This window comes from Xenopus laevis, chromosome 2L (assembly GCF_017654675.1).
Source record: "Xenopus laevis strain J_2021 chromosome 2L, Xenopus_laevis_v10.1, whole genome shotgun sequence".
Lineage (NCBI taxonomy): Eukaryota > Metazoa > Chordata > Amphibia > Anura > Pipidae > Xenopus > Xenopus laevis.
This window is the reverse complement of record NC_054373.1, coordinates 25,024,078-25,049,203: the sequence shown is the minus strand read 5'-3', so window position 1 is coordinate 25,049,203 and position 25,126 is coordinate 25,024,078. Positions and strand designations below refer to the sequence as shown.

General features: G+C 37.4%; 1 protein-coding gene across 11 annotated transcripts in view; it reads left to right on the top strand.

Moving 5' to 3' along the window:
- LOC108707903 (roundabout homolog 2) overlaps positions 1–25,126 on the top strand; it is a 688,904-nt gene that overhangs the window by 433,263 nt on the left and 230,515 nt on the right. For all 11 annotated transcript variants that reach the window (XM_041581605.1, XM_041581603.1, XM_041581601.1 and 8 more), the window contains exon 2: positions 14,558–14,884. In XM_041581605.1, the coding sequence (XP_041437539.1) occupies positions 14,558–14,884 (327 nt within the window). The remainder of the gene's footprint in view (positions 1–14,557; positions 14,885–25,126) is intronic.

Genomic DNA, 25,126 nt, shown 5'->3' with positions numbered 1-25,126 from the left:
AACCCTACTTAGCATCTTTTTTATTGGCACGTTGCAGCACATAATGAATAACAACTTTAAAGTCCAATTTGCTTGATTCAACTTAGTTGAAACATTAAACAAAACCAGTTAAGGGAAGACTCAACGCAGACATTCCCACGCATCAGTGCATGTATTTGAGTGTAATATACCAGAGTAGCCTGAATTGGGCAACTTGGCTTCTGCTGCAAGTTGCAAAGGAAAATGTAGACACAAGTTTGTATTTCCTCCATTGAAACACTTGCACTTGAGCTTGCATTCACAAATAAGCCTAGCTAGTCCGTCCTTTTCAAATGCAAAGAAGCATTCCAACAAATATGAAGATGGATAATGCTCCCTTTGCATATTAACCTTTGCTGATAGGTCAGGCTAAAAATTAAAATAAGTTTAACATTCCCCTATTGCAAAATATAAAATTATTATTAGACACAAGGCTACTATCTGAATGCTTTTATACAGTAATATCTGAGTATTTAAAAGTATAGCATATAATATACAAGGTCCAATAAGTAATGTGATCAGCATTGAACCCCCTGCCCCAGCTGCAAAGCTCCCTAGGCCACCCCAATGCTTACTTTTTTTTTCTCAGGGCCGCGATTGGATTCAGGGAGGGAGGTCAGGGGCAGTGGCGGTCTCAACCTGCATGTCATACATGTGGGTACATATTCCCTTTAGGATAAACCTGTAAGCCAGAGAGATATCACATTTATTTATTTTACAGGTATGGGACTCTTTATCCGGAACCCATTATCCCGAATGCTCAGAATTACAGAAAGGCTGTCTCCCATGGGGCAAATTTACTAAAGGGCGAAGTGACTAACGCGTGCGAAAATTCACTAGCAAAGGAGATAGACTCTAATGTTACATCTTGCGCCAGACTTGCCTTCACTACCTCAGATCAGGCGAAGTGCAATAGAGTAGATAGAAGTTCCTCAAAAAATAGTTGAAATGTCCCAAAAAATGCTAGCGTATTTTCCTTTTTTCAGGGTGATAGGCTGCAAAAGAGCGTGAATTTTTTGGGGGTAACCGGCTTCCCCTCTACATTTCCTAACATATGGCACATAAACTATACACTGGGCTCATTTGTAGGGCATTATATAACTTTATTTTCTTTTATCAAGATTTCCCAGGCTTGTGTAGTGTAATGTATTTGCAGCAACATATACGTCCATTCAACTTTAACTTCCGGCCGTATGCAAATTAGCCAACGCTAGCGCAACTTCATTTCGCGCAGTAACACTAGTACAACTTTGCCAGCATTTGGCGGTCTGGACGCTTCAGATTTTAGTGAATTAGCGTTTTTCTGGCGAATCTACACCTGGCGAAGTGTTGTGATGTGAGCGAAGCCATCGCTGGCGAATTTTCAGAGGTTAGTGAATTTGCCCCTATAGACTCCATTTTATCCAAATATTTAAATTATTTTAAAATGATTTCCTTTTTCTCTGTAATAATAAAACGGTGCCTTGTGCTTGACCCAATAAGTTATAATTAATTCAGATATAATAAAGATAATTTATACGCAAAACCCCAGGTCCCGAGCATTCTCTGGATAACAGGTGCCATACCTGTATGATCATTTTGCAAGATAATTAAATGGGTATAAAGATAAACAATCAAGTTTCTTTACATTTTATAAGTGTACATCAAGCCTTACATTTCCCTGCATATAAACCATACGAATATACTTAAAATGAGCATTAAACATATACAGGATTGTATATGGTTTGTACTTCTGTGAGTTGTGCTGGCCTAATGGTGTTACAGAAGGATAGAGTGTTTCAGGGCTGCTAAACTGTTAATAGTAAAGCTCTGCTTAGTAAACATGAAGTAACGCTGGTATGCAGACTACAGGTGGTCTCCTTATGATCTATAGGAAGTGCTGATATATACAGTTCCGGAATGTGAGCCAGGCTTACTGACTTCTCGTTCCTTGGATAAAATATTTACACTCGGTTAGTGCCGAGGAATAACAGCGGACGTTCTGCAGACAACCTTTGATACATTCAAGTCTATGTTAAATATAATATGAGCTACATGCTTTGCAAGATTATGTGCTCACATAGAACATCTTATCAAAGGGAGAAGAAAGAAATCTCTACATTTACTCTTCAAAAGCTAATTAATGCAAAATTTCCTCTTTTCTGTACAAAAAAAAAAATTAAAAAGGCCAGACGGTCGGGGGCACATGGTGCATTTTCTACAATGGACTAGATATGCCAGTGGTTAAAACATGATCCAGTGCCTTCCACCCGTATCTGCAACTTCACTGACCGGCACGGCAGCAGCAAAAATGCAATAGTTTTACATTTCCTTGCCAAAAGGTAGTGGATCACATTGTGTTCACATGGCCCAAGCAGTTTATCCAATGCCCTTCCTATATCGTTTTTAGTTTGTTAATACTGTATATGGAGTTGCCAATGGGTCAGTTTAGCCCCCCTTCTTCAATATGGCCTTTAATTAATTTTAATTGCAGCTGCCACCTTGCATCAACTTAAATTTGCCCAGCAGTGCATCTATTTACTAAAACCAAGATGCAAACTACAGAGGCACAATATGTGCCCCCCCCACCCAAACGCTCCAAATCAAATGTCCCAGCTCACTCATTATAAGCATTCGTGTGATGTAAGATTAGGGGATGCTCTGGCCGATCTTACATCACACACAGGCACATAATGAGTGAGCTGGGGCACTTTCTCATTATCTGCATGCATGTGTCCCAACATGGCTGCCTGCAAAGGGAGCACCCTTTCTGTGCATAGAGCTTGCGAAGAGGGGTTTCTCCCAACTGGAGTGTGGGTTCTATTCGACCACACATTTAATAGGTGCTCTTTAATCCAGGGGTTACCTGAATGCAGGACTGCATTGTGCCCAGGTCTGTTTGTTCTCCTAGATACTTTTGTCAAGTGTCACTTAAGATGAGGTTTAGGGTGAATATCTATTATCTGTTGTAGAAGGGGAGAAGGGTAACATTTTTGTTTGGGTAGGCCACCAATAGCTGGTTCACCACTGGAGAATGCATAATAATATATGGATATATACTGTAGAAGCTAAAAGTTGAGAAGACTCCCTAAGCCTCCCTAATCTGCATTATTCTCTGCCTATTTGTACTAGACATAATTGGAACTATGACTAAATGTTTATTACACATTATATTTATGCCTCTTAACCTTGAGGTTTAGACTGGCCTACCAGAGTACAAGAACCTCCCAACCTATGACAACCTCTATACATTTTATATATTGACACAATAAGCCCATAACACACTTACACTATGGTTCCCTTTCTGCATCTAATTCTTGCAAGAATGGGCTTTGTATGACATATTCCCTGGTGGTCCTTAGGAGAATCAGTCCAACACTGGAAACCTGCATTGAGCTATAATAGTCCTTTACCAAATGCTGGAGACCAAAATAAAAAAAAAACTTTAAAGCCTTTGTGGTGACTCACTTTTAGAATCCTTTAGTCTTTCCCACTGGCTCGGAGATAAACCTCTTATAAATAGCCCCAAAACACCTATACAACATGAGTTCAGTTCAATGAGTTACAATTTCATTGTGATGTATAACATAACCTAGCGGTTAATATTCACTCTTGATTTTCTCAGGAATTTTTAAATATTTTGTAAATGAATTGCTTTGTTCTACATGCAGACGAGTCTCCCAACAACACACTCAAAGAATTAAGGGGCTAAATGAGCGGCATGATTAATCAAGAAGAGAAGGAAGGCGGCCCATTATTATTTATCAGTTAATGACAGTTACGAGAAAGCTGCAATGTTTCGATAAATGAAGGCTGTAAAATTCCTCAGCGAAGCATTCGGGTTCCTTCTGACTCAGAATACGGGACTGAACTGATCTCCTCAATGAAAATGCTAATTCTGCATGATTAATACCTTGTTCCCTTTGTCAACATGAATATTAAATACCTTTCTTCCGAGAGTAACTATAACGTGTATTTTCTCTATACCCAAGGGAGAACTCAGCAAACCAGAACCATTCCCCTTGATTTTGTATGCTGGCTTTGCAAAATATCTGATTTTTATTTTTTTCAAAATTCCTCAAAAATTTGTTTTTATTATTTAATGCATTTATTTTGTTGTGTTTCTTCCTCTCTTCTCATCTGCTTTACTCTGGTTCTGTTCCCTTTTCATGTGTCTGTTCTTGAATGTGAACCATAAAGGCACAGATGAAACAAAGGGACTGTTTTTCTTAAAAGGACAGAAAATCAGTTTAGTGCAATTAGCAAACTAAAGATCACTTGACACTGGGCATTAAGGTTCTGCCAGAATGCATTTAATTGGCGCCCTTGCATTTATGGTTTTAACAGAAAGCTCTAAAAGTCTTATTTATATTGTTCTGCAAAATCTTAAGACTTGATACTTTCCTTCACACCTTATTGGTCCATGAACAACTGTTAAAGGCAGAGATAAATTCAAGCATTATTGCAAATTTCTCCCTATGAACATTTTGTAGCATACTGCACTGAAAGCAAAGGGCTTATCTTTCATTTAAATCAGTTACCACATCTGGGTCTCATGTGGATGGGGAAGGGGCAGTGTGATCAAGATACCCCCCCCACACACACACAAACCCCATGTTGTTCAGTCTATAGAGAGCTGTGAAGGATAAGAGGAATTAAAGGGATTTACTTGCAAAGCATTTTGTCACTTGCTAAGCCTGACATCTACAAGAAGATTTTGATTATTTGGGCTGTGTTTATAGACAATAATTGACTCCCTTCGAGAAGTTGACTCATCTTGTTTTCCAAAAGCTTCCATATTTATGAGTCCTCTATAAACTAATGGTGAGCTGAAAAGGCTTGACACGCAGTGGAAATGTCCACTGGCTAAAGTTCTGCCATTAATTAGAGCTGATCGGCGCTGGATTGGATTTCTGCTCAGTCAACGTGAAGTATGAAATAAAAAAAGATAACAGGAAAATACCATGGGGACTTTGGAAGCCAGTTCCAGTTGGTGTTCTTTATTTAGTAGCAAAAGCCTCAATATAGTAGTTTTTTAAACCAGTTTATAAATAGTAGCCTGATTTACCCATAACTTATTATGTGAAGCTAAGGGGCAAATTTACTTATGGTCGAATATCGAGGGTTAATTAACCCTCAATATTCGACTGTCGAAGTTAAATCCTTTGACTTCGAATATCGAAGTTGAAGGATTTACCGCAATTCGTTCGATCGAATGAAAAATCGTTCGATCAAACGATTAAATCCTTTGAATCGTTCGATTCGAAGGATTTCAATCCATCGATCGAACGATTTTTCTTCGACCAAAAAAAGATAGCAAAGCCTATGAGTACCTTCCCCATAGGCTAACATTGACTTCGGTAGGTTTTAGGTGGCGAACTAGGGGGTCGAAGTTTTTTTTTTAAAGAGACAGTATTTCGACTATCGAATGGTCGAATAGTTGAACAATTTTTAGTTGAAGGTTGAAGTAGCCAATTCGATGGTCGAAGAAGCCAAAAAAAATTCGAAATACAAAGTTTTTTTTATTGTATTCCTTCACTCGAACTAAGTAAATGGGCCCCTAGGTGTTGAGGGACAGCAAGGTAAAGTAGAGTCCTTTAAGTCCTCTTGAAACTTATAATAATCAAACAGTTGTTAGCTTGCCATTCTAAATGTGCTTGATCAAAGATAACTTTTGATTGTTGTATGAGTTATTGCATAGTTTGCCTGTATTTTTGCATAACATGACATGTTTTTTTGATTCCCATATTGCATTAAGCCGGTGTGATACCTGCTTCATACTCACACCCCATTCACCTAAAAGGGACATGGGACATACCATGACGATTAAACAAGGCAGTAGAAGCACCTCTTAATATTCTAATGTATAATAACTGTTTTCTATATCCGGACTTGTATACATAACTTTCATTTTATTTGAGAAATATATTAAGGGAAGTCATTTAAAATATCTAAATAAAGGTTATCCAACGCCATTATGGGCCAGTTGGGCCAAGGGTATCTGCTTGTAGGGCCAATTATCTGCAATACCCAAATAGTTCCTTCTTCGACAAATTAAAACAGAAAGTCAAATTCTTAGAAGGCAGGGGGGCCTAGATATATCCTTGAGATTTGAATTTACTTCCAGAGCTTTTACCTCCATTTATGCAGAATTGACCCAAAAACGCTCAAGAAGAATTTTGAGAAACTTCTAATTCTGCTGTTCACAATGTAACAATATGCACAGCCTACATTTCTAACAGAGCTTTGCTTTTGTCCAAATGACAAATGAGACCATCGTGTTATCTGAGCTAAGGTCTCCCTTGCATGCAGCTCTATGCCAAGGATCTTCAATATCAGTGTTATTCAAATGAACCAATTAACACCAAACGAAATGGCTAACCAGAGCCCACCATTTGGGTACATGAAGGGCAGCATTCTTAGGCACGTAGTGAGAGTAAATATATTCTGTAGACCTCTACTAGGGCATGATTAGCCTCACCGCAGAAGACATTTGCAGAGGCATCTGCTTGGTTAATTTTGAGAAAAAAAAAATTACCAGATGGAGGCTAAAGATTTAAGTGATTAGAAGGTAGTAGATTGGAATACAAATTGGATTAAAACAAATTAGATTGATATAAATCGAATTGAGTCACAACAGTTTGTGTTGTTCATACCAAGGGCCAGTGGATTATGGGAGAAGCAGATGCTCCAAAGAGGTAGGAATTAATGTGGCTTTGACAGTCCATCTGGGAAGGCCTGAATATCGAGCACATCCCTAATCTCTCTCCCCATTTATCAATGCCATAATGTTAATTAGTACTTCATTCATTAAGATACTTACAGTGGAAAAAAAAATATATCTCACCCCCGGTATCACTCTACTTCAGTATTTGTGCCTGTGCCAAGACATGAGCTCGCTGCAGTTGATTGTTGCTGTACAGCGGCGACAGCTTCCCTCAGCCCTCAACTCGACTGGAAAATCTATTGTGTTTTTGTTTGGCAATATATTTCCCATCATAAATTGCTTCAAATTTGACAGCTTGCCTTGATCTCTAAATCACATTATCCCTGTGGCACAAGGACTAAGTTCAGTTTATGCAATTGTAATGCTAGGACAGAATATGGCTTGCTTTATAGCTCTTAGAGATAGGCAGAAATGCCATTTGCTCCTGCTATGGGCAGTAGGTGGATACAGAGCATCTAAATGTAAACCTTTTTTTTGTCTTGGAGAAAGGTTGTTTTTTTTCTAACCATTTAGGACCATTGGCTTCCCAAGGACTTTTCAGCTGGGAATGGCCTTCTTTGTAACATTGACTAATAATAACCCAGTATCTAAAACTGGATTTGTTCCATATTAACCATTGTTCTTCTATTTTAATCATTATTTGGCCACTGGGGGGTGTTGTTTCATTGGAGGCTATGGGCAATGCTTTATTTTATGTTGGCACCTGCTACATGACAAATATGCGCATAATAACATATGCTGACTTGTTTTATTGAACATTTAATTAACTAAATGAAGATCTAGAATTCCTAAAATTCCCTTTTCCCTGAGGCATTCTATCACCTGTGGTTCCAAGAGCCAAGGGGTTCCCAATCCTTTTTATTAATTTGTTGTGTTTTTTTTAGTTTTTCTCGTTCATTCCTGGTGCCATAAGTACAGGTAGGGGATCCGTTATCCAGAAAGCTCAGAATTACAGAAAGGTTGTCTCCCATAGATGAAATTTTATCCAAATAATCCACATTTTTAAAAATGAATTCCTTTTTCTCTGTAATAATAAAACAGTAGCTTGTACTTGATCCCAACTAAAATATAATTAATCTGTATTGGAAGCAAAACCAGTCTATTGGGTTTATTTAATGCTCAAATGATTTCTGAACATTAAATTAAAAGGTACGGAAAGGTATGATGATCTAAATTATGGAAAGATTTGTTATCCAGTAAACCCCAGGTCTCAAGCATTATGGATAACAGGTCCTATACCTGTACAGGGACATTTAGATAAGTGCTCAAGGGCCTGCTGCAGTTATTGAACCTTGGGCCTAATGGATAGCTGGACTGTAGCATAAGGATTGGGTCTTTCCTTTCAACCTACTGTATATAAATTATCATCAGGTATTGTACATACTGTAGATATATATTGCAGTGTTTTGTTATTATTCAAATTTCTGCATCTGAAGAAAAATATGGAAAAAGTGGGCAACTTGCTCAGCTTTTCCAAGAAATTAAGGTCTTACAAAACATTTTCAAGGCCTGCTATTGCCTTAACACCTAGTTATCATAAATAGTCTTTGTCCTAACATTAGTCTCTAAAGAAGCCTACCTATTTCAGGCACTAATGGTTTATACTAGCATCTCCAGTAAGCTTTTAACTGCAGTCAAATGCTCTGCTCCTCTGTTTACATTCAGTCTGTGAAATGCGAACTATGTGTGTTCATTAAAACACTGCTTTATCTAGGTCACAAAATAGAAAAACTGAATTAGTGCAGCATTTGCAGATCATTAAGGCGCCCTTGGAGTGAGCAAGAAAGACTCAAAGCAGTAATTTTAAAACCCTGTTCTGGGTATGTCTCTGCATTTCTAAAGAAAAAAGAAATGTACCAATATAGCAGCTATACGGACAAACTAATGAGCAAAGTAGCTTCTGAGGTCCGCAATGTGACTGTAACACTATTTTAGAGACAATTAGGGTTGCCACCTGGCCGGTATTTTACCGGCCTGGCCAGTAAAAATGATGGATGATCCCAATGTTAATAATAGGGAAAAAAGATAAATATATTGGAAGGCCAGTATTTTTTCCAGAAAAGGTGGCAACTGGCAACCCTAGAGACAAAAGAGATATTTATGAAAGTGATGACTCTCCAGAAATGGCCTTTCTGTGTTGTGCCTGGGGATCAACTAGTAACTGGACAGTTCCGAGCTCCATAAATAAATATCAACATGTGTACAAAGATTTGCACAACCAGCCAAGGCTGTATTGTCTAAAATTCCTTGTTGTGCCACAAAAAGTGTTCTCCAATGTTATTGAATATCTTTTGGATTACATCAGAAACTTCTACTCTTTTCTATTATTACTATTAGAAATCTGTTCCTATTTTAATACAGGTATGGGACCTGGAATTATCCAGCATGGTCACGGCCTGGGTTTTCCAGATAAGGGATATTTCCATAATTTTTATCTTCATACTGAAGTCTACTAATTACTATTTAAACATTAAATAAACCCAATAGGCTGGTTTTGCTTCCAGTAAGGATTAATTAGATATTAGCTGTGGTCAAGTACAAGCTACTGTTGAAGCAAAACCAGCCTATTGGGTTTATTTACTCCCATAGACTCCATTTTATCCAAGTAATCCACATTTTTAAAAATGATTTCCCTTTTCTCCCTAATGATAAAACAGTAGCTTGTACTTGATCCAAACTAAGATATAATTAATCCTTATTGGAAGAAAAACCAGTCTATTGGGTTTATTTAATGTTTAAATGATTTTCTAGTAGACTTAATGCATGAAGATCCAAATTACGGAAAGATGCATTATCCGGAAAACCCCAGGTCCCGTGCATTCTGGATAACAGGTCCTATACCTGTACATGATTTTCTATTAGACTTAATGTATAAAGATTAAAATTACAGAAAGATCCATTATCTGTAAAAACCCAGGTTCAAAGCATTCTGGATTACAGGTCTCATGCCTGCATAAAAATGTTGTGCATTGGCTAATCATGATGAGCTTATCCATGTTAGATGGTTCCTTTTCTTCCCAACAAACATTGCAAGATCAAAGTGCAGATAAGTCCTGAGTTGTGAGGGAACCGGGATTTTAGGGAATGTTATTGTTTCCTATGATTAAGAACTCTGATACTTCCAATTATTACATTGTAAATATTGCCTTAATCAGCCATTAGTTTTATGAGTTTGTTGAGGGAACGTAATAAAAGTTGCAAATGGGAAAACATTTGAATAAATAAGAAACAAAATTTGCATGTTGCAAGTAATATACTTCATTAGACAGTTATTTCACTGCCAGTTTTATTTGTGTGCTGCACCATTTTTTTAAGACTTGTTTGAAACTGGCATATATTTGGGCACAGAAGAAACTCATTTTTCAGGAAGATGTATTATTACATACACTGTGCATTGGCGCAAACTGTTTAATATGCAAGCATTTTTTTCCGCTTGTACATAAGGTGGTACAGGATTGCAAAACCAATATTAACTTCACACAAAAGATAACAATGTATTTTAGGGGATCAGCTCTTCAATTTCATGAAACAAACTCACTCGTGGTAAAACAGGGCAACCTTGTTTCTGATACCAGTTGGCAGCATACAAAGGGTGTGCTACAGGACAGGGCAGGCCCATGCAAACAATTGCTGATTTCTATTTTTATATAGTCCTAAAAGGCTAAGGGATCATTTATGAACACTACTGCAAGTGAGGTCATGATACAATGGACACAGGTTGGTGCATGCACAGATGTTATTCATTAAATACCCCTTCTGTTGAATGTAGTGCAAGAGCAGCTATTGACACGTGGGAATCCTGGTACTATTTCCACTTTGAATGCGGTGGGCAGTGCTGGACTGCGAGTAAAAAGCACCCCTAACAAAAAAAATCATCTCACATATAAATGTGCAACAGTCTTCAACTCTTATTATATATTGTTACACATATATTGTGCCCCCACCAAAAAAAACTTGGTGGCCAGGGTCCCCCATCATAAAAGTTTTTTAAAAATTATGGCCAGGCCCCCCTATAAAAGTTAAAAAAAACATTGGTAGTCAAGCACCCCCATAAAAGTAAAAAAAAAAACATTGGTGGTCACGACTGTAACAAAAAGACCATTGGTATTCAGTGGAACTTACCTTTAAAGTTTGGTAGACGGTCTTCTTTCTCATTGGCAACAGCAGCATCTTCATGCTCCTTTTGGCAGCTTCAGCTCCCTTTGGTGGTTTTGGTTTTGGCCCTCTTCAAAGGCTTCAGGTCCATTTTTGTGGCTTCAGCTGTGGCTCCCTTCAGCGGTTTCAGATGCGGCTCACTTCAGCGGCTCTACTACAGCTCACTCTGAGAGGTCCACTTAACAATAAATAGAGCAGCTCACCAGGAGATTGCCAGTATAGGCCTCGTGGTGGGTTCCTTCTGTGTGTTGCTAACTGTATCCCCACTGAATTTGCATCTTAACAACTGAATTAGTTTTGATGCATTGGACGCAATTACGTTGGATGTAACTCCCCATGCAGCCATGTTGGATTTGTGGGATCAAAGCACTGTATTGTAGACAGGACATTTTGTGCCCAAAAGTGCAAAATGGCACTCTGCATTGAAACTTGTGTTTATAAATGGCCCACAGACAAGCCACTCAAGTGTGGGGGCCATAATCCACCCTGTGTGTGCAGTGACCTGATTCATGTCGCTGTTCTCAGACCCAGGTGGTTGAGCTTAGTATTGGCAGTAGTGTTTTCCTTCCACCAGGTAGAATATTCAGCATGTGACATAGTTCAGATTCATGACTCTGTGGGCAAGACTGATGTACTCTGGTATACTTAATAGGGGGAACAGCATTATTTCACTGTTGATATATAGTTGATTATTCAGAGTATGAACAAAACATACGTCTAACTAATGCACCAGTTGGTATTGAATATAAAAATGTATCCTAGCTTGTAGTTACCATATTTAAAAATATGAAAAGGAAAGAAAATGTGAACGCTAGCCCATTCTTATTGTTTGCATGAAAACCCAGACGGCATTGAATGTAATTCTGGCTTTAGTAGCTATGGTGGCAGAACACCATCTTGCAGACTGACATGAGAAATAGCTGCAGTTGGTCCTGAGAAAAGAAATGGTAGAGCCTGTAAATGAGAGTGAGAGAAAGGTTGCCTTGGGAGGGAAACTCAGCATAAGGCATTTTGTATACTGAATTGACTAGAGGGAAAACCATGGTCCCTTGAAGTGCAGCTCTTATTCCAAATGGAAGAGATCACTGAATCGTTATTCAATCAGCTTTACAGCTTATGAACACTAACAGATGTTTAGCTAGAATGGTGGCTTTCAGCTCATTGTTCAAAAATGGGGATTGTCTGTGTGAGCCTTCAAACTGTACACACAAGTTCCCTTCAGTAGCAGGTAGGTGAGTTCAAAGCAAGAGCCACTGAGATCAAACCCAAAAGGCTACTGCACTAAAGACTTTGAAATAATTACCCATAGAATCTTGTGTAATTATGTTTTGCTACTATGTTTCAGAACTCTGCATATGGGGAGATGTACAATATAAATATTAGAAATGGAGTGAAGAATGCTCCTGGGCATACAGAGTGAAACTCCTACTGTATGCAGTTGCCTTTCATCCCTTAATGTTCCATGCTCCATCTTTATGCTAAGTTCAAGTTCCTATTGCTTGTCACTATGGAAAAAAGCACAGAGGATAATAACATTTTAGCAATTCAGGGATAGGCAAGTGGTCAACAATTTAGAGATCCTGGCAGATGTTGATGGAAAAATGATAAATAATACTGCATCAATTGGTCTAAAATGTAGGAACCAAAATAGACAAAGCAGACTATAGTCATACACGGTCAGTAATACAATACACTAGAGTACTGTAGAACTTTTCTGAAGGAAATTGCAGGGTTCCTATGAGTCAATGCATGGACCTGCACACAATTCATTAGAGCACGCTCACCACTGGTGTAACTATAGAGGAAGCAGACCCTACGGTCGCAGGAGGGCCCAGGGAACAGAGAGACCTGGACTGCAAGGTCTACTTTTTCTGTTTTCTACTGTTTAAGGACAAAGAAATGCCCTCTCCACAGCCACTCTTCTTTTAGAAGCTGGGCAGAAGAAGAAATAGGTGGAGGGGGGAATTCAGAGGTGGACAGTCAACATAAGTGGGGACGCGGGGAGTTAGGCCGGGCCTCTCTGATAACTTTTTTCAGGGTGGACTGAGTGCTTATTACCACAAACTACCAAATATTACCTTGCTGAACAGCATCAATGGACTAATAATAAACGAGCCTTCAGATAGACATAGGAACTACCAGGATTTGGAAGATTTGTGCCATTCTGTTCCTCATCTCTAGTTTCCCTTCCCCTTTATTACATTCCCACATGTCTATTTTAAAAGATACGCACAAGAGATATAGTAGCTAAGCCAATACCTAAAACAGCTTCACAACAGGATGGTGTTTATATATTCCCTTTCAAATTGTTTTTCATAACTAGAATAAGGCTATATGATTATGGATCCCTATGTTGTGTTCATTTCATTATTTAGCCATGCTGATTTTTGCTCAGCGGGACAGGTATGGGATGGAAATATAAGGAAGCAGCCAATTATTTTAAGTAGAGGAGTTTCTTTAATTTCAAAGTAGAGCTTTACCATTTAAATAAAAGTAAGAAAGTGGAACTTGTTGGATTGAAGTAAATACTGTATCCATTAAGCTGCTGAACTGGTAAATACCCCAGTTTCAATTAATTCGCTCTATAGGAAATGTAGCTCCTCTTGCCCACCCAAGGGAATCGATGTTCTTACACCTCTGGCTCTGATCAGTGGAATGTCACTACATTGCATCCCATCATGCTTTGGATGAGTTGATATATACCTTTCTGAAGTTAGCACAACCACAGCCTGCTTTGTGCGGGTCACATTCCATTGACAGTGGAAAAGGATTGAAATTATTAGCCAGATATAAACTGTAGTCTAACTGGTTGATTGCACCAAGCCAGCAGAACCATTATTAGTTCTAATAGGATTTTACAGGACACTTCTTCTGATTTTGTCAGGGGCCTGGTAGATAAGAAAATGTTATGCCACAGGGCTCGGGGGAGGGAGCCCTAGGAAATGCACAAATGTTGAGCCCCTATTTTAAAAAGGTATACATATATACTGTATATACTGTGTATATATATATATATATAGATATATAGATATATATATATATATATATATATATATATATATATATATATATATATATATATATATATATATATATATATATATATATATATATATACTGTGAGTTATGGTTCTTTTCACAGTTAAATAAAATGTAGTTTACTCTATGTCTAATGGTATTTTCTGACCAATGGGTTTATCTTTGATTTATCTTTTGATTTTGGGGTTCAACATCGAGTTCTATGCCTGCTAAAGGTTGCAGTTTATAGGTCAACACCATTTTTGGAGCCACAAGATTTATGGCAAGCATAGTGTCAATTAGTGTATGAAAGAGAAGGGACCAAAAATGTACATTATAAAATACTGTAAAATACCAGAATGAATGTTTGTATACAAGGCAGGGATGTCCACACGTGAACCCTCCAGCTCATTGTCTTCACATTACTCACTTTAGACTTGCAACCAATAATTGTTTTAAAAGAAGTGCCAATGTCATAATGCCCTTCATACAGAATAGCATTTGGGGTTCAAATAAGTTGCATATTTAGCCAAACCATGCTCATAATATTAGTGTGGATGCACGAGATCCCATTCCTATGGACAAAGTATCTCTTAAAATGACTGATTATAATAGTTCCTTGCCTTTCTTTTTAAATATGTTTCCCTGTTTGTATTCCAGGATCACGCCTCCGCCAAGAAGATTTCCCCCCACGGATAGTTGAGCATCCATCGGATGTTATTGTATCAAAGGGAGAACCAACCACCTTGAACTGCAAAGCAGAAGGGCGGCCTACACCCACCATAGAGTGGTACAAAGACTTAGAAAGGGTTGAAACTGACAAGGATGACCCCCGCTCACATAGAATGCTACTGCCAAGTGGATCTTTATTTTTTCTGCGCATTATTCACGGCCGCAAGTTTAAGCCTGATGAAGGAAGTTATGTTTGTGTGGCAAGGAACTATCTCGGCGAGGCTATGAGTCGAAACGCATCTCTGGAAGTGGCATGTAAGTAACAAAGAGGATCAAGGTTTTTTTGCAGTAGGGTATTGGTTTTTGCAGTAGGATTTTGGTTTATCTGAAGCTCTTTAAATGTTGCAGAACAACAACTACAAAGATTCCAGGTAGCTTAGCATCTTTAGGGCCACATTTAAAACATGCCTGAAACAAACAGTGCACAGATCTTTCTTACTTTAAGAATATTGAGTATAGTAATCAATTTATCTACCCCCATTACACATATAATAAGTGGTTTATCTAGGAGCTTTAGTCAAAATTGGCAGATTAAGGAGGTATTGGCGAGCCCAGGAGAATGGAGGGGGACCAAGTAAGGATCTAAGCTAAGCTCAATATATTTGTGAGAAACTGATCACCTTTCTGAATGGAGGAGGGACAGTTTGCTGTTGGACCCAGGAAAGGTAAGTTATACCTAAATACTGATAGTCTGTATATCCCCACAGCACAGATAAATTATGTCAGTAAAGTTTTTTGGGATGGCGGATATTTCTGTATTTTGGCTTTTCATGCCTTAAATCTAATAGAACCATGTAAACATGAAATAAGCCCAATAAGCTAAGTTTGCTTACATTAAGGATTGGTTATATCTTAGTTTGGATGAAGTATATGATACTGTTTTATAATTACAGAGAAAAAGGAAATGGAGTCTATGGGAGATGACCTTTCTATAATTCGTGGCTTTCTGGATAACGGGTTTCCAGATAGCAGATCCCGTAGCGGTATTAATTGTTCCCTTTTTGGGAGGTTAAACCTCAGTTCCTTATTCTCCATCTATGGCTGGGCTTGTTATCAATACAAATAACATCCTCTTTAGCTTACTGTATACTTATCTCCAACAAGCTTTGAGAGATCATCCTGAGATTTCAATAAAGAAAATAACTTGATCTCTTTATTTTTGGAATGTTGATGCATTATTTAATTAGCGTGAAATTAACATCGATCCGGCCTGATTTTACAACCCTTTCTGCTGGCTTAGAAGTTCACGATTCAGTCTGTATATCTCTGAAGACAGCGAAGATGGTAGGGAAGAAAGTTTTAGATGTACAAAGAGCTTTAACTGGGACCTGGAGGGAAGAATAAATCAGAGGCTGGGAAGTGCTATAACAAGCTAGGTCATGCTCTGCAGCCGGAGGAAAATGTCTCAGGGATACAGAGAGGAAGTACTTGATGGCAATGCTGGCACATTCATTATACAACTTCTCAGCAGGTGGTGAACACAAACACTGAAAAGACTTCAACATTGACTGCAAATAGAGATAAGAACACAGAAACTGAAGTGCTTAAAGGAAATAGGAAAGTCATATATTAGAGGCAAAGATAGTGCATGTGTTATATTAATCCTGTCCAAAATATTAGAACAGTCAAGAAGGTAAATATTGCTTCACTTCTGAAATCCATGAAAAGCACAGAGGTTATTATTCCAAAGATCAAAAAGGAAGCTTCTATCATAGCTCCTATCATCTTCTGCAAAAAAGAAGAAGGGTGTTGTCATGAATGGTCATATACAGTATATGATAGCTACATCATAAAGTATTTATTAACTGACCTAAAAACATGTGGTTAATACATTACAACGTGACCTCAGGCCATGTCAGTCATCTACTGTGGTCCATCAGCTAGATAGGTATGGGAATAAATGCATTTTGACCCCAGCCCTGTGAATTTTTTTTAATGATCTCATTGGATAAGGATTGGTCAGCCATGTGAGTGTTCAAATGTTCTGTAGGTTGGTTCTATCCTTGCTCAATTCAGAATTCTTAATGTATAAACAAGCACTGACATCGGGGTTGTTCGCCGCTAAATTACATTTTAGTATGATGTAATTAGTGGTATTTGGAAACACATTTTTATTATAATTTTTATTATTTGTGGTTTAGATATTAATGCAGCAGCTCTCCACTTTTTGGAATATGAATAGCAGAGGTGTGAGTAGAACGATGAGTGATAAAATTTAGCAATAACTATAAATTTGTAGCCTTACAGAGTATGTGTTTTGTAGTGGGGTTAGGGGCCTCCCATTGGAAAGCTGGAAAGAGTCAGAAAAAGTAGGCTAATAATTCAAAAACTATAAAAAAATGAAGACCAATTGAAAGATTTTTAGAATTAGTCATTTTATAACATACTAAGGGTGTTATTTACTAAACTCCAAATGCAAAAATCACAATAAAATTTAATAGATTGATCGAATGATTTTACTTCGATCAAATATTCCCATATTCGATCAAAAAAAACTTTAACTTCGAATATTGAACTACTACAATTTGATGGTCAAATTTCGAAGTTTTTTTCACTTCGGAATTCGACCCTTAGTAAATGTGCCCCTAAGTCAATGGGAGAAGTCCCAATGATTTTTTGATGTGCGCTGGGTTTTTGGCAATACCCCGAATTTTCAGGTGAAAAATCTGAAAAAATCTTTAAATTTCGAATTTTTGACAATTTTTTCGGATTCTTTCCCACTAACAAAATTTTCAGCAAAGTGTATTAATAAATAAGCCCAAAAAACCCGTGCGGATTTGGTCAGAGTTTTTTTATCAGAAGATATTGAGATAAATTCGGACTTTGATAAGTAACCCCCTAAAAGTTAACTTAAAGTTGACCCATCCCTATAAAACACAGTAAAGTGTGACTACTGTGGGTGCCACAACCCTACTATAACATCCCAGAAGGTGAACCTAATGTCTATGTTAATGATAAACTTTAGTTTGCATTTTACTCAAAAATTGTACAAAATGACATCATTTCTAAAGTAACTAGAGTAGAAGGCTTTTTTCAATCAGTCAAGCTTTCTTTACCTGTCCCTGATTCACTAAGCTTTGAGAATGCATACATATTCATTACAGTTCAACAGCCATGGAAAGGAAATGTACACATTTTGGTCTCGGTTTTTTTTAAATGAAGTGCTGCTCATTAGGCATTCAGCCTTTGAAAAGACCTATTAAAACCCATGTCCACATATTTAGATTCAAGTTGTTAGTCAAACACTCAGATGCTGCCCAAAATACCCTCCCCGTTGATCTCCTAACCCCTATCTGCAAAAGAAAATACGTTGAGCACATTAGTGGTTTGAAGGTCATGGCTGAAGCACGTCATAATGAAAGGCTGGGAAGTAAAAGCAGGGGTTTGGTGTTGAAGGTATTTTAAGGAGAGATCACAGAGCATGAAGAGATTTAAAACCATAGCACCATTTCTGCAATGCTATCATGCACATAAAAGAAAGGCTGCTTTACTGTTTCTCCTCCTTTGAAGCGTAGCTGAATTCCTCAATTAAGCCCTTTGGGGATTTAAAGCATGTTTTTTCATCCGGCACAATAGAGAATTGGCCTGGCTTGGGTTTGTGTATTACCTCTCTTGCAGAGTCACTACCATTACACTGCTTATAAATCCTATTTACTTTTAAATAGTGGAGTATTCTTGTCTTTGTTTTAGTATGGCTAAGTTCCGAGCAGTGTTTAAGTGTGTTAAATGCAATCAATATCCATTAACAAAAGCCATACAGGCTACCCCCATATCAATTCATATCAAGAACTGGGGTTTAAGAGAATCCTAATACATTATACAACTGAGTGTACGTCTTAATATTTATATTTTTGAAACTAAGCGGACTTTATTAAATAAAAAAAAAAACGAGATATATAAAAATACATCCCATCCATTTCCTATGGGTTAATAACAGTTAATTTCTAGTTTACATAACATTTATTATTGTGCTTAAAAGAGCCTCTTTAGTGGTGAGAAAATGAAAGGGGAGAACTGAGATAAGCAAAACAAGACTCCCTTCTCTCTAGAGTCAATTGCATCCTTTAGAGACTAGTGTCGTTGCCCCAGGTGTTAAATGTGTGATAGCAGCTTGATCTATCGACCAGTGTGAGAGGGTGCTGTGACCGAAATGAAAACGTATGAAAAATTAATGAGCTCTCCAGATTATTGCTTATTTCCCCTGCTCCGTGCAATTCTTCGATGGGAAGCAGTGTGCAAATATATTTTCTATAGGAATCCATACTCTATATTTTTTTTTGTTGAGAAAGAAAAACGTTCCCCCCCATTTGTTTGCATGAAAGCTGCAGGAAAGAACTTTGTATACAAAGGGCTGTCAGAATCCAAGTACCGCCGCTTACAGTTATTTGTCATTTTAACTGTGTACTTGTAGGAGTATAGGTGTAGTTTATGTTAGCAGTGGAGTGTTGCTAACGGATCAAAGTAATGATCATATCACTAATCTCATTAAAATGATTGCTCTACTTGGGGCTCATTTATAAGAAGCAATTCAGTTGCGATTTCAGAGTTAGTCCCTTGTGCTAAAAAAGTATTGCAGTTTGACCCATATGGGGTTATTTATTAAGCTCAGAATACCCGAAATCCAAAAAATACAGATTTTTCTGACCGTTAAAAAAAAAATCAGAATTTTTCCGGATTTATTAAAGTCCGATGGTATGAAATTAGTCAATGGGGAAGGTCCCTGTGGCTGCGCTGCTGTCAGTAGCAATATGCGAAACCTCCGAAAAATTTGTGGTTTTTGTGGGAAAGTCAGAAAACTTGACTTTTCGAGCAAAGGTCCGAACTTTGCCCGAACCTATTTTTTTGAATCATAAATAAGGTCCATTCAGGAATTCTGAGTTGCTTTAATTTTTATCTTAGAAATACTCAGATAAATTCGAAGCTTAATAAATAACCCCCTTAGTGTATACCCTGGAGCCTTAAATGAGGCCTATCAGCTTAAGGTGGCCATACATGGGCCGATACGATATGATGTCGGCAGCTTGACCCTTCAACAGACTCCCCAGATTGATATCTGGTCGAAAATCAGCCAGATAGCTATCATATAGGTATAAAAGTCCTATGACTAGGTGCTAGATACACCATGAAATGCGTAAGGCTGCACGTATACTTGTGTAAATCCTTTGAGTACACCAAATTCTTGACGTTACCTCAGCTCTAAAGGTGGCCATACAAGCGGATAGCTCCTCGATATGCTTACCTTGAGGTGGGCAATATTGAGGCCAACGATCAGATATCAATGATAGGAATGTAGGAGGTGATAGAAAGGACAGCATTAGCTCTTTTCGTGTGTATGGCTACCTTTAGAGCTGAGGTGCAGTCAAGAAGTTGGTGCACTCTCCCTCATAGTTACAAGATCTTCGACTAGTGGTACTTAGTACTTGTGTGTTTGAAGGATATGACAATATTGGTATTATTTCTGTAAGAGTGAATGAAAGCCGAAACAGTCATTGGCCAGTCCTTCCTGGCATTTGTGAAATGTTTTGTCAATGCCAGAGGAATATTCAAGTTCCATAAAATTCATAGGTGGCTATGCCTGGGGAGAAGGATACTAAATGAATGACAGCATGTTAGAAAAAAGTGCTGTATGATAAGTTCTGGCAAGAAGATGTGTTTGGGTTTCAAGCATTTTTTTACATGAGAGCACATTTGAGATTTTCATCCAAAATAAAAATTTTGATGATGCTGTCTCTAAAACTCTACCTCAACACAACATGAACGCCTTTCCTATACAGCAGTCTACCACTAGTACTCCCAATTTTTCTATCCACAGGATCTGGACTTCTGCACCTGAGCAAATACTCCAGCTTTCTTGTTATTTACTATGGCTCATATACATTCCTAACCCATTTTACACTTTCAGTACTTTAGTTCCTTGGAATTAACCCTAATAGAATTTATAACAAGGATGACCAAAACTGGACCTCATGCTTTTGTAGGAACCCAACATAAGCTGCCCACATCCAGCTTCCTAGGAATGGGATCATAGTTGTGAAGCAGTTGGAAGCCTTAGATTAAACTGTCCTGCGATATTCATCTTCTCCTGCACTGCATCAGCTTTTCTGTTCTTTCAAGGACTGGGAGCAGATAGCTTTCATGTTACTTATCATATTCTAATTTTAACCAAGCAGCACTAAAACTGAAAAAGGCTCATTAAACCAGTTATATTTCCACACCTATGTTCTCTGAGACACATAAAACACTTGCAACAGTTATAACTGTGAGAAAAGTTAAGCTGACAATTGTGGAAAAAAAAATAACTTTGAGCTGCAAAAATAGAACTAGAATTACAGATCTGGAAAAGAGAAGGAAGATGGAAATGAAGAAAGTGTATATAAATATATATATTGCTTTATAACCATAGATGGTGCAGAAAACCAACTGAACTTAATCAATATTTATTACCTTCTTTATTTTCTGCTTTTAGGTCACTTGTGTCCAGCCACATAATTAAAATATTGATTCATGTGAATGGGAAGGTTAAAATATGGAGTGATTTTCTAGTAATTCACTGATCTAATATCCTGTGGGGTCCATGACAATATTTGACCCTTATCTCCTTCTTTGGTCATCTGTGTCCTAAGTCAAATTCAGCACAACCCTCCACTGCAGTTCAATAACTGCTTTTTGCCAAAAGCACAGTACCGTATGAGTAGAATTTATTCGCCAGGCGTGAATTTGCGGCGAATTCCCATGATTACCCGCTGGGGAATAAATTCACCAAACTGTATAGAAAATTCCAGCGTCCGTTTTTTTTTGGACGCCGGCGCATTTTTGCCGACGTCAAAACGAGACACCAGTGCCGTTCCGCAGGAAATTCGGAAATTTTTCGGCGAAGAGAAATGGCCCAAATTCGCCCATCACTACGTGTGAGCATTTTAACCTTTAACCAAAATTAACTGGCTTTGGTTTGGGGAACATTTTTAATTAAAGTAGAAAAAAGGACCCTTTCCTTCTCATTTAGATCAGCATAATTTGATATAAACTACATGTCTTTGACACTATATGCCCCCTTTATTTCAGCAGTGGCATCATCACCAATGGGGATTCTAAGATAAAATGAGCTTTATACGTGCTTTAAGACTCATCATTTTGAGATGTGTTACCACATGGTGGCTTTTTGGTGTATTCACTCACATTGGAACCCATCAAGAAATCCCTGGGGATTCTAAGATGAAATTAGCTCTAGAAGTGCTCTAAAACTCAACGTTTTGTAATGCTTTACCGCAAGGTGGCCTCATTAGGATAACTTGTTAATGAAGTTCAGCTTACAAAATATCTACAGATCATTCCTAGTATGTTGTAAAGCAAAGTATAGGCTTGATGTGCAAAGCATTCTGGGTAGGGAATATTAGTAGTGCCATATTGCTCAGAACAGTGTTGTATGATGCTTCTAAGAACACTATCTTTAGCATTAGAGGTAAAACAGCCTTGCATACTGGAAATTGGGCACATACTATATACCCTAGATTACAAACTTTGATTTAACTCATCAGTACCATCATATTCAGCCAAATTTTACCTGCATTTACATCTAAAATTAATAAAAAAGTAGTAAAATAATGCCAACATAAATGCTTGCTTTTTGCAATATCACATTTGATAAGAGGCAGAGCATTGCTTGAAGTTCCCGGTTAAAGGAATGACATGATACATTACACTCTGAAGGAACATCCCTTTCCTTAATCTTTTCTACAAAAGTCGGGTTGGGTTGATTTTGCCATGGATTCAACCTTGGACTATGGCAAATTAGACACAACACAAGACAATGTTTTTTTTGTTCGAAATGACATTGTAAATGTCTGTTTTAATCCCGTTGCTACTGGTTGTCATGGAAACATCGCATAAAATATTTCCCATTGTTTGAAGGTGCCAATAAATTTAAAGAGCCAGGTACATGAATACATTATTTGAGAAGCAAACCATGGCAATATGCTCAAAGTAGAGAATTATAATTTTGATGGAGTAACAATGTTTATGTCTGTTTTAATCTTGTCACGTGAGTTACAGGTCGTCATCGTAGCGTGACATAAAGTAATCTCTGTTTCAGGATGTTAATCATTTGATAAGTGACAAGATGCCTGAATAAGCTACTTCAATGCAATGTAAAATGAATATAAGGAACTAATAGTAGATGCATATACATACTTGTCAGGTTTAATAGAAAAATTATGCACATTAGATACAAATATAAGTCCATTGTCATTGGGTGTGTGGTCACCTCTATAGTATGGACCTCTCCTATCTATCTATCTATCTATCTATCTATCTATCTATCTATCTATCTATCTATCTATCTATGTATCTATCTATCTATCTATCTATCTATCTATCTATCTATCTATCTATCTATCTATCTATCTATCTATCTATCTATCTATCTATCTGCAATAAGCAGTGCACTCATACACCATCATTTCATAATTGAATTGTGTATACAGATATGAAACAACTGTATGTCAAAAGGAAAAGTCTAAAATGATCTGATCTACAGGCTTAGGCCATAGTGGACCCTGATTTTAATTTCCAGTTAGCACCTTTGAGTGGAGAATGCAATGTAATTATCTTCACCTAAGCATTCCTTCATCATATTTTTGACATTGGAGTGACCTTTGTAGACACTGTGTTGGTTAGCGATATAGTTAATGAGATCCAAGACCCTATGACCTCGACCCCACTCATGGCCCTGGCCTACATCATCCATCTTCCAGGCCCCAAAGGTTACAAGACAGCACTTGGAAACAGATAAAACAAGTGTGAATAAACAAATTCAAGAGTCTTCTGTCATGGCTGCCAGCCCGAATAGAAGTGTCAAAACAAGACATCAATAAAAAATAGAGAGAAAACATTCTGTGGGCTCAGCTACTGGTTGATTGTTAACAAAGTGATATATTATTTTGAGTAAAAGATGAGGCTATGTAAAAGAGGTGAACATTTCTTTCTCGAATTTCTTCCTAATGTCTAGAAATGTTGATTGATGAAGGACCTGGTTCTTCTGTCTTATTAGAGGCCTTAAATACACGTATTCTCAGTGCCTAGCAACAATGTAAGATTTATTGGTCACCATTCTTGGAGACACAGAAATGCACTTAGGGAAATCTCTCTGTAGGAAAATTGGCCAAAATCGTTTAAAACAATGGAACTAAACTCAATAATGAGATGGGGATTTGGCTTGATGAATCTCATATACCTTGTTTTAAACGTACTCGGAAACAGCTTATAAACTGTTATAAGTTGGAATGGCAGCTGTGTATGTATTCAGCTATTTATTTGTGTCTAATATCATATTGATAGAATGGACATTTTCTTTTCAACTTGTATCTATATATACAAATCAGATTTAGGATGTTTGTGTTATACCACCCACTGTCTAACTTTTTATGGGGTCATTGGTTAGGTGAAACCAAGACTGTTACTGGGCAAATGTATTGTTTTTCAAGATGTTGCGAATTATGGCAAAATCTTGATTATACTTTTTTTTTCACGTTTTTACATTCACAGTTGTGTTTTTTACCTCCCCATGTTAATATTTTTGTTCTGTGGTAGCAGTTTTTCCCTCGATCAATGGGGTCATTAGTTAAAACCAAGACTCTTAGAAGCAAACGTAGTTATTTTTTATTTAAGACCTTGACTTATTTTTTATTAAGGTCATATATTTTGCCATCATAATTTTCCCTGTAGTCACATTTTTTCCCTTGATAAACGTTCTTCAAAAATAAAAAACTTTGTGTGTTTAGGGTTTATGTGTGTTTAAGGGGCATATTTATCAAGGGTCGAATTTCGAATTGAAAAAACGTTGAAATTCGAATTCAAAAAGACCAACTGAAATGAAGACAAATTTTTTTTTGGTCAAATAGGTCAGTTTTCGATCGAATAGATCCATATTCGTTTGAATTAGAATCGTACAAATCTAAGTAATAGCGCATTCGATGAAATTCGATTCAAAGTTTTTCCCCAAAAAACTTTGATTTTTCAAAGTCCACCAATTGACTCCAGATAAGTTCTAGGAGGTCCCTTATAGGCTAAAACAGCAACAGTTATTTAAAACTCCCATGAACTCAAAATTTGACCAATTGCAATTTATTACTAAAATCTAATTTTTGAAACTCAGGTGAATAGGATTGACCCGCAAATTCGAATCGAATTCGAATCACATTCGAATTGAATTTGATTCGAGTTTTCCTCTGAAAAAAACTCAAATGTCAGGAAGGCTACAAACACCTCCAAATTAATCCCAGGACATCTTCCATAGCCTAAAACAGCAATCCTGCAGGTTTGAGGTGGTGAATCATCAAATTTGAGTTCTTAAAGGGCCAGTGTATCGTAAATCTCGAAAATTGAATTCAAACTGTAAAAAAAAACTTGAATCGAATTTTAAAAATTCCCTCGTCTAATTTCGCAGTTTTGGCCATAAAAAAAAATTGAAAATTCAAATTAGAAAATTCAAATTTTCACTTC